The 9,305-nt window shown below is 54.2% G+C and overlaps 1 protein-coding gene across 1 annotated transcript in view; it reads left to right on the forward strand.

Moving 5' to 3' along the window:
- DNAH2 (dynein axonemal heavy chain 2) overlaps positions 1–6,193 on the forward strand; it is a 108,614-nt gene extending 102,421 nt beyond the window's left edge. Inside the window, exons 80-88 of the mRNA XM_036341481.1 lie at positions 3,060–3,251; positions 3,450–3,634; positions 3,874–4,102; positions 4,179–4,330; positions 4,457–4,571; positions 5,055–5,231; positions 5,329–5,403; positions 5,571–5,721; positions 5,837–6,193. Of these exons, the coding sequence (XP_036197374.1) occupies positions 3,060–3,251; positions 3,450–3,634; positions 3,874–4,102; positions 4,179–4,330; positions 4,457–4,571; positions 5,055–5,231; positions 5,329–5,403; positions 5,571–5,721; positions 5,837–5,991 (1,431 nt within the window). The 3' untranslated portion in view covers positions 5,992–6,193. The remainder of the gene's footprint in view (positions 1–3,059; positions 3,252–3,449; positions 3,635–3,873; positions 4,103–4,178; positions 4,331–4,456; positions 4,572–5,054; positions 5,232–5,328; positions 5,404–5,570; positions 5,722–5,836) is intronic.
- The last annotated feature ends 3,112 nt before the right edge of the window (positions 6,194–9,305 follow it).

Below are 9,305 nucleotides of genomic sequence, written 5' to 3' on the forward strand. Positions count from 1 at the left end.
GAGAGGGCTTACTTACCCTTAACAACAACACATTTTGATGTTACTGTCCTGTAGAAAATTCTGTGCTAAATTCTTAGAACATAATAGTAATATCTGATTTTTTATTGTTATTATGTGCCAGGCATTGTTCTAATTGATGTACATTTATTAATTCATTAAATACACACACACCCCCTATCAGGTAAGTGCTATTAACCCATTTTACAGATAGGAAAATGAGGCACTGAAGAGTAAATAAATAGTCCACAGGACCTTCCTGTCTCCCAAGATTTCCATACATTCTCTCCCTAATGTCACATTTGCTGGGCTCCCAGCCCTTTTCTCCTTCCTTCTTTTCCAATTCTATTGAAACTTTTATCTCCAATATTACAAGGTCACCATTGAATGCAATCATAATGATCCTTTAAAATCTGACCATGTTGTCTGTATCTGATTTATTTTTGTTTTGTCTGTTACTTTTTGTTCTATATCTGACACACGAGTGGAATACTATAGTTCTTGTCCTTTTCTGATTTATTTCACTTAGCATAATACTCTCACGGTTAGTCCATATTGTCTCAAATGGCAATATTTCATTTTTTAATTGAAAAAATCTGATCACATTGCTACATTCCACCCATTTACCCCCTGCTTAAACTATTTTAGTAGCTTTTCATTGATTTTGGTCAAGATAAAAACCTGTATTGACATGGCCTGTGTAGTGGCTCAGAGGGGAGAGTGTCCATCTGGCTTTGCCCGGGAGTGCTTTCTGTGAAAGGCAGGCCCTCCCTGCCATCTTCACACTGATCTACCAAGTCTTCAGCAGAGGTAGGACACTCAGGGTTTACTTGGTGCAACTGGATTTTTTTTGGAAGCTGATAAAGAAGCCAATATTTTTAAGTTTTTTAAAGATATTTTTTAAATTGAATTTAGAGAGGAAGGGAGAGGGAGAGAGAGATAGAAACATCAATGATGAGAGAGAATCATTAAATGGCTGCTTCCTGCATGCCCCCTACTGGGGATTGAGCCTGCAACCCAGGCATGTGCCCTTGACCGAAATCAAACCTGAAACCCTTCAGTCTGCAGGCCGATGCTGGTCTATCCACTGAGCCAAACCAGTATTTTTAAATGTTTTATTTGGAAATTATTTTTTAAAATATATTCTTATTGACTTCAGAGATTAAGGAGGAAGGAGAGAGAGACATCAATAATGAGAAAGATGGGGACTGAGCCTGCAACCCAGGCCTGTCCCCTGACTGGGAATCGAACCGTGACCTCCTGGTTCATAGGTCCATGCTCCACCACTGGGCCACAATGGCAGAGCTGTGCACCTACGTCTTGTTCAAGAAATCTTTGCTTACTCCAAGGTTTAAAGGCACTCTCTCATACTTGTCTTGAAAACAATTTTATAATTTGACTTTTTCATATAGGTTTTCAGTCACTTCAAATCTATTTTGTGAGTGTGGAATAAGGTAAATGTCTAATATTTTTCCACATGGATAATCAATTCTCCCAGTACTATTATTGAATAGCCCACAATTACCCTTCTGATCTGCAATGTGTCTGCTCAGCCTTAGGTCATGTTTCTCTGTATATATATATTTTTCTGGGTCCTTAATTTTTTTACTTGATCAAGCTGTTTATATTAGGATTACTGTACACTGTCTTACTTACCATATAGCTCTATAATAATTCTTGGTAGCTGGTAAGGCAAGTCTCCTTACCTTATTTTTCTTTATGCTACTCTCCAACATAAATTTTGGAATTAGCTTGTTAAATTCCACACAAAAAATCCTATTGGCCAATTTGGAAGAAATTGACATCTGTAGGATATTGAGCCTCCCAATCCATGGGAATAGTATGTCTCTCCATTTATTCTTTAGTTCAATAAGTTTTATAATTTTCCCTATAAATATGTGTACATTTTTATTAGTTTTATTCATACTTTACATATTTTGTTATTATAAATACACTTAAAAATCATATTTTGTTCTTACTTCCAATATTCTTACTTCAGTTTTCACTCCTCCATTCTGTCCATCATAGAGTCTTCTTAAGACACTGTTTCAACATATCAATGTTCTACTCAAGACAGCAAATGTCTCCATGACGCCCGGTGAATCAAGTCCAAGTGGCTCAAACTGTCATTCTTATTGTACCTCCATCTGTTAATGGCCCTTCTTACCCGACCTGAGCACTTACACTTGACTTCAGTTAGACTCATTTTCTCACTTATTCTCCCCTTTGTGCCTTTTCCCTTCAGTTCTTTCTTTCTTTTTTAAAGGGTGCTTTTATTAAAAAAAAAAAATTGATTTCAGAGGGAAGGGAGAGGGAGAGAAAGATAGAAACATCAATGATGAGAGAGAATCATTGATTGGCTGCCTTCTGCACACACACACCCCCACCCCCCACTAGGGATGAAGGGATCAAGCCTGCAACCCGGGCATGTGCCCGTGACTGGGATTGAACCTGGGACCCTTCAGTTCAAAGGCCGACGCTCTATCCACTGAGCCAAACCAGCAAGGGCTTCCCTTCAGTTCTTTCCATCTCCTGGAAACCAGGGCTCTCCTCAGCCTAGTCATATCCTTCCCATTTGTAAGACTTAGCTCAAATCCCAGCTTATTCATGAAGCCTGATAAATCCAAGCACATAGAATGTTCCTCCTTGATGATATACTATGGCCCTTTTAATCTACACTGAATCTTTGCACATAATATAGTGTACATTTTTGTTCACTAAAAGTCGTATGTATATCTTGGTCTTTGTTCCTATTTTCTGGTACTTCCAAATTGAGAGGGCCGATCCATCATTGAGAGCACTGTGCCTGAGAGGTTCAAAAGTGCGGGAACAAGAAGGGAGGGCTGCCACTAGCCCGTACAGTGCCTGTGTGGGGGAGAGAGGCACCAGCGCTGCGACTGGGTGCACATGTTGGCGTGCAGATCGAGGACTAGATTTCAGCCTCCACTCAGCCCTCAGCCAGGGCCCTGTGCAGCGAGCACCTCCACAGCTGAACACGGTGGTGCTGGTGGCAGAGCTGAGCTCGGTGATGCCGTCCCTTCTCTGTGCTTCACTGTCCCCAGGGCCTAAAGGCCAACATGACCCGTCTTTACCAACTGATGACGGAACCACAGTTTTCCCGCTGCTCCAAACCTGCCAAGTATAAGAAGCTGCTGTTTGCTCTCTGCTTCTTCCACTCTGTGTTACTCGAACGCAAAAAGTTCCTGCAGCTGGGCTGGAACATTATCTATGGCTTCAATGACTCCGACTTCGAGGTTTGTTCTAACCAGGGGTCCCTCATCCCAGCCCTATCTTCCTGTCCTTTTGGCCTCATGGCTCCCCTGCAGGAAAATCCACTTACAAAAAGTCTGTGTTAAAGCTCCATTGGAAAATTTAAAAAAAAAAAAAAAAAGGAGCCCCACTGGAAGAGTTCCTACAGTAACTGTGTGGGGGTTGGGCTGGGCCACGCACAGGTGTCAGAGAACCTGCTGAGCCTCTATCTGGATGAGTATGAGGAGACACCCTGGGATGCGCTCAAGTACCTCATTGCCGGCATCAACTACGGTGGGCACGTCACGGATGACTGGGACCGGCGCCTGCTCACCACCTACATCAATGACTATTTCTGTGAACAGTCTCTATCAATCCCCTTCTACCGGTGAGGGGGCGGGGGCACTGAACAGGGGGCCAGCAGACACGGAGACACCAGGGGGCAGAGGGTAGGGGGAGTGTCTGAGGAGAGAATGTGAGATTGGGAGAAGGCAGAGTGTGGAGGATTGGGAGGAAGAGCAAGAACAGAGAGTTGGGCAAATGGGACATACGTAGGGACTGGGATCCTGGCCTGGCATTGAAAACCCGGAGTCCTCACCATGTGATAATGATGCTGTGGCTCTCCAGGTTGTCAGTATTGGAGACTTATTTCATCCCCAAAGATGGGAGCCTGGCCTCTTACAAGGAGTACATCAGCATGTTGCCTGGCATGGACCCCCCTGAGGCCTTTGGCCAGCACCCCAATGCAGATGTGGCCTCCCAGATCACTGAGGCGCGGACTCTTTTTGAGACTCTGCTTTCCCTGCAACCCCAGATTACACCCTCCAGGGTTGGAGGCCAGAGCCGAGAAGAGAAGGTAAGAACAGACAGATACCTGGGGAGGGAAAGCCATCAGAAAGAGAGGGCTGCGCTCAGAGCTCCTGCCTCACCAGGTCCTTGAGTTGGCCGCTGATGTGAAACAGAAGATCCCTGAAATGATCGACTATGAGGGGACCCGAAAACTGTTGGCTCTGGACCCCTCCCCTCTCAATGTAGTCCTTCTGCAGGAGATCCAGAGATACAACAAGCTTATGGAGACCATGCTGTGAGATGGAGAGGGGCTCTGCAGACTGTGGGGAGGGGGCGGGGGGAGAAGAAAAGCCTTCACCTCCTGCCTAGGAGGAGTCTTGCAGGCCCATCCCATCTTTAACCCTCCACCCTGTCTGTCCAGGTTCTCACTGACGGACCTGGAAAGGGGCATTCAGGGTCTCATCGTCATGTCTACAAGCCTGGAAGAGATTTTCAATTGTATCTTCGATGCCCACGTCCCTCCACTCTGGGGAAAGGCAAGATCACACCACCGTTGATCCTACTCCAACACTGAGTTCTCCTCTCCTCCCTGTGCCCTCACCTCCTGGTTCTTGGTAGGCATGGAGCAAAACGCAATAAGCCTGGGCTTTGGAGGCAGGAGTTCCAGTTGAAATCTGCCATTCTCTGACTGACTTGGCATGAGATATTAACTTAGAATCTGACTCAGGGCAAGTTATTAACTTCTCCAAGGATGTTTCAAGGATTCCCAGTACTGTGCCTAGCACTTAGTAGGTTCTTTATTAATGGTGACTGGTTACTATTGCTGTTGCTATTGTTGTTAATAGTTGTCATTTTATGCTTCTTTTCTGGGGGTTGGCTTTTGGAGTGCTTTACCCAACTTCAGTTGGGGAGCAGGGGCTGGCATCACACGATCTTCTCACATCTGCTCCAAATGCTTAAAATAGGACTTGAATGCATGAGTAAGTGGATGAATGAACACATGCTGTTGCCTCCTCCAGGCATATCCCTCACAGAAGCCACTGGCTGCATGGACCCGGGACTTGGCCCTGCGCGTGGAACAGTTTGAGCTGTGGGCTAGTCGTGCCCGGCCTCCTGTGATCTTCTGGCTGTCTGGCTTCACTTTCCCCACTGGCTTCCTCACTGCTGTACTGCAGTCTTCAGCTCGCCAAAACAACGTGAGCCACGTGGGAAGTGTTACAGGGATTGGATGCTGGGGACATGTGGTTACTCTACTTTTCGGGGGTCCTCCCTTATTCTCACCTTCAATCCCAGATCTCAGTGGACGGCCTCTCTTGGGAGTTTATCGTTTCCACTGTGGATGACAGCAACCTAGTGTATCCACCCAAGGTAGGCGCCAGATGTGCTGGGGGCTCCGAGCAAAGGCGGAACGGTGGGGGAGGGTGCTGGAAGCAAAGGTGGGAAACAATTGGTTGAGTAGGGAGGAGAGGGGGCAGGTCAGGGGTGCTGGCAATCAGCGTTTGGACTTCCTATAACCTGTCCCCATGTCTCCCCAGGATGGTGTCTGGGTTCGAGGCCTGTACCTGGAGGGTGCCGGCTGGGACCGGAAGAGCTCCTGCTTGGTGGAGGCAGAGCCCATGCAGCTTGTCTGCCTCATGCCCACCATCCACTTCCGGCCTACGGAGAGTAGAAAGAAGAGCGCCAAGGGTGGGGCACTCCCTCAGACCTGCCTACCCCATCCTCCGCTGCAACCCTCCTGCACCCAGCTCCTGCCCTGTTTTCCCAGAGGCTCCGGGGTCTGACTCCTTGTCTTTCCCCTCAGGTATGTACTCCTGCCCTTGCTACTACTATACCGTCCGGGCAGGCAACGCAGACAGAGCCTCCTTTGTCATCGGGATCGACCTCCGGTGTGGCACCATGACGTCTGACCATTGGATCAAGAGGGGCACCGCTCTACTCATGAACTTGGACAACTGAGAAGGCCTCCTCTTCTTCCCCGCTAGCGAGAGGATTGGGACTCTAGGAACCAAAGCTGGCAATGCACCTCAGGCCGAGGCTGGGCCTCCCTCAAGCCCTGACCCTGGTTGAATTTGTTGTGTGATGGGGCCCCGGAGACACCTAGTGTGCTAGCCACAAAGGCGGAAGAATTGTTTTGGAGTCCGTGCAATAAAACACTCGTGACGACAGCCTCGTTTCTCAGTGGGATGTTGGGGTTTGAGGAGGAAGCCGTACAGAGGACCTGAGAGCTCCGGCGAGCGGCTACGAGGGGGAAAGAAGCCAGGGAAGTGGGAGGCCTTGAGGCAGAGGCGTGGCCTCGAATGAATGGGCCGAGCGGTGGGGCCTAAGGAAGGTGTGGCTCAGTCTAAGTGCCGGACTAGGCCGGGGGCGGGGTTTACTTGGGAAAGGCGCGTGATCCAAATGGAACGGGGGTTGACAGACGGGGATCGGGGCTGGACCCCGCACGTTGTACCCCGAAGTCCGCAATCCACGTTTGGCATCTTTTCCGGCACTGGCGCTGAGGCCAGAGGCACCGGCAAGAGGCGGGGCGGAGCCCGAGAAGGGGGTACTTTGGCGCGAGGAGGGCGGGACCAGGAGGAGGGGGCGGGGTTGGGGGGCGGTGTTTGTGTTGGAAAATCCAACTGCGCCACGGGGCGGAGCGGCCCCCCCAGCCCCGACCTGGGAGAGGGGGGGGCCGCTCGACCCCCTGGGAGACCTCGGGGAATCTGAACACCTGGGACACCTAGAATCAGGTAACGGGGAGCCGCGAGGGCGTCTGGAAAGAGGGAAACCATCTCCTCCCAGGGCGGGCGGGACGCCTGAGTCGCGGGCAGAGGAGAGCTGGGGATGGACTTTTGGGTCTCGGCAAAGGCATTGGGAAGAAGACTGGGGCGCAGGACCCCCCGGGTGCCCTAGAACAGAACAGAGCAGGGCGGGTGCGGGGAGAGCCAAGGGGCAGACGGCTTGGTTCCGGGTGTTGTGAGGGCCCGAAAGGACTCCCCGTCCCTCTCGGGCTGGGATTCCCCTTCTCGAAGACAGGGCGGGGCGGCCCCAGCTAAAGGTCAGAGTTTGCAGACAGGTCAGTGAGATGGCCTTGGCGGTCGGACGTGGCTAGGCCGGGCTGGGTCTCCGGTCCCGGGGCCACTTGGAGTTCCTCACAGTACTTTCCACGAATGGGTGGTTATATCTTCATCCCTCGGCCTCGTCATCCCTGGTCCTGCCTCACTGTGCCCTTTCCCGTTCCCAGCCCGATTCTGTGTGCTTGACCTTCCCGGCGTCGCCACGAGATGGCGAGGGCGAGACGCGTTGCCCGAGCTGAGGGGCGTGAGGTGGGAACCGGGCCTTGAAAGCAGCCGCGCCCCCTCCCTAACCGAGGGAAAGGTGGGCAGAGGTGCTCTTTGGGTTTCCTGTCATCTCCGCCCCGGCTCGGGACTCAGTCTCCGCCTCCCGGGGCACGCGGGTTGGTTACTAAGCAACTCAGATTCGCTGCCGGTCGCTGTGGTTTGTGGCTGTCTCTCGGGGTGGGAGTCGGCGAGCATGGGGGACGGGGGTCGAGGGCAGGATGCCTGATTCTCGGGACGGCCAGAGTTTGGGAGGAAGGAGGGGAGGCAGCGAGTTGGCACTAAAATGGATCCGGCGGGTGTCAGGTGGGGAGGGACCCGGGCTCGGCGCTGAGCTCCGCTCCCCTTCTCTCCGCCCCCCGCGCCGGGTGGCTTACCCTGTTGCCAGAGTAACTGGAGAGCTGGACTGCGGAGCCAGATTCCCGAACTCTCGAGTCCGCCCAATCCGCTCCAGCGGACTCCCTGACGTCAGAGCCCTGGCAGCCAATGCGGAGGAGGCGCTGTACGGCGACGGGAAGAGGGCGAGGGGCGGGGCCGAGGGGGGAGCGGCTGGGGCAGCTGCGGGGGACCCGCACGTGCACTCCCACACGCTCGCACTGCCCCTCCCGCCGCCGCACGCGTCGGAATCCGCCCCCCGCGCCTGCGCCACGGGCCCGCGCGCCGCCCCCGTCCCCCCGGAGACTGTTTGCGGGGCAGCGCTGGGCTGGGTCCCGCAGCGCCTCCCGACCCAGACGTCTGGGTCCGCCCGCCCTCGTCCTCGAGGTCTCTGACCAGTAATGCCCAGCGGGGGTGGGATCGGCCGGCTGCCTGTCTCCCACCAGCCTCCCAGCCGGCGCCCCCTCTCCCAGGTGGTGGGCAGGGCGGAGCTGTGGTTTCCGGCCCCGTAAGTCCCGCCGCCGCCTTCCCGGACTTTGGCTTTGGTGGCCTCCCCGGGAGGAACCGAACGGGTGCCGGCGCCCCTTCCCGAGGCTTCAGTCGCTCAGGCCCAGCGGCGGTGGGTGGGGGGCGGGGGCGGGCCCTGCGGGGAAGCCCCGCGCGGCCCTGGTGCCTCCCCGGCCATCGTGTCCTTTCTTCGCTTGAATTCTCCTTCGAGAGGCACCCGAATCCTTCCCCTCCTTCCTGCTCTCGGTGCTCTTGGCACCTCCCTCGCCTCCTCGCGGGCCGCTCGTGCCCGTTCCCACTCGTCCTCCCCGGCTTCTCCCGGTTATATAACTCTTCCTCTCGCCGTGTCCTGGTTTCAACTCCGCAGACTCCGCCCTGGAACCGCGCGGGGAGGGGCCGGCGAGCTGGGACCCAGACAGATTCCGGCTGGCGGCCCGCAGCGGCACCGGGCTCCCACTGACGGGAGCCGGCGCCCCGCGGGACCCGGTGTCCCCGCCCCACCCTCCCGCCTCCCACCCGCGGTCTCTCCGAGAGGCGTGTCGGGGCTCCGGGGCTCCGGAGATATGTGGGTTGGGAGGTCAGGGCCGGAGGCGGAGAGGTGGAGCCGAGAGGCCCGAGTCCCCGGGGTTGGAGCCGAACCGAGGGTAAAAGCGATCAAAGCAGGAGCAGGAGGCGAGGGTCCCGCTTCCACCTTCCTCTCCTTGTTGGGCTCCCAGAATCCTTAAAGCCGTTTTCCAAGAAGCTCAGCCGGCGGCCCCTCTCCACCTCTGGGTGTCCAGGGTCTGTGTTCGAGGCGGCCTGCGATGATGTCACCAGTGCACGTGCCCCGGAATTGTTGCCAGGCAATGAGGCCGCCTCCCCTCTCCATTCCGGCCCCCCACCTCTGCCCCAATTTCAGATCCAGCCCCGTGCCATCTTTTCCCCCTTTCCCTTCCCTGGGCCTTAGCATCCAGCAGGTGGGAAACCCTGGCCTGGAGTTTTGTAAGGGTGAGGGCACGGCTGTGGGGTGGTGCAAAGCCCCTTGGCTGGGCCGAGAGAAGTCTCGGTCCCTTTCCCCTCGATGGGCACTGG

The sequence above is a fragment of the Myotis myotis genome, unplaced genomic scaffold (assembly GCF_014108235.1).
Source record: "Myotis myotis isolate mMyoMyo1 unplaced genomic scaffold, mMyoMyo1.p scaffold_m19_p_17, whole genome shotgun sequence".
Lineage (NCBI taxonomy): Eukaryota > Metazoa > Chordata > Mammalia > Chiroptera > Vespertilionidae > Myotis > Myotis myotis.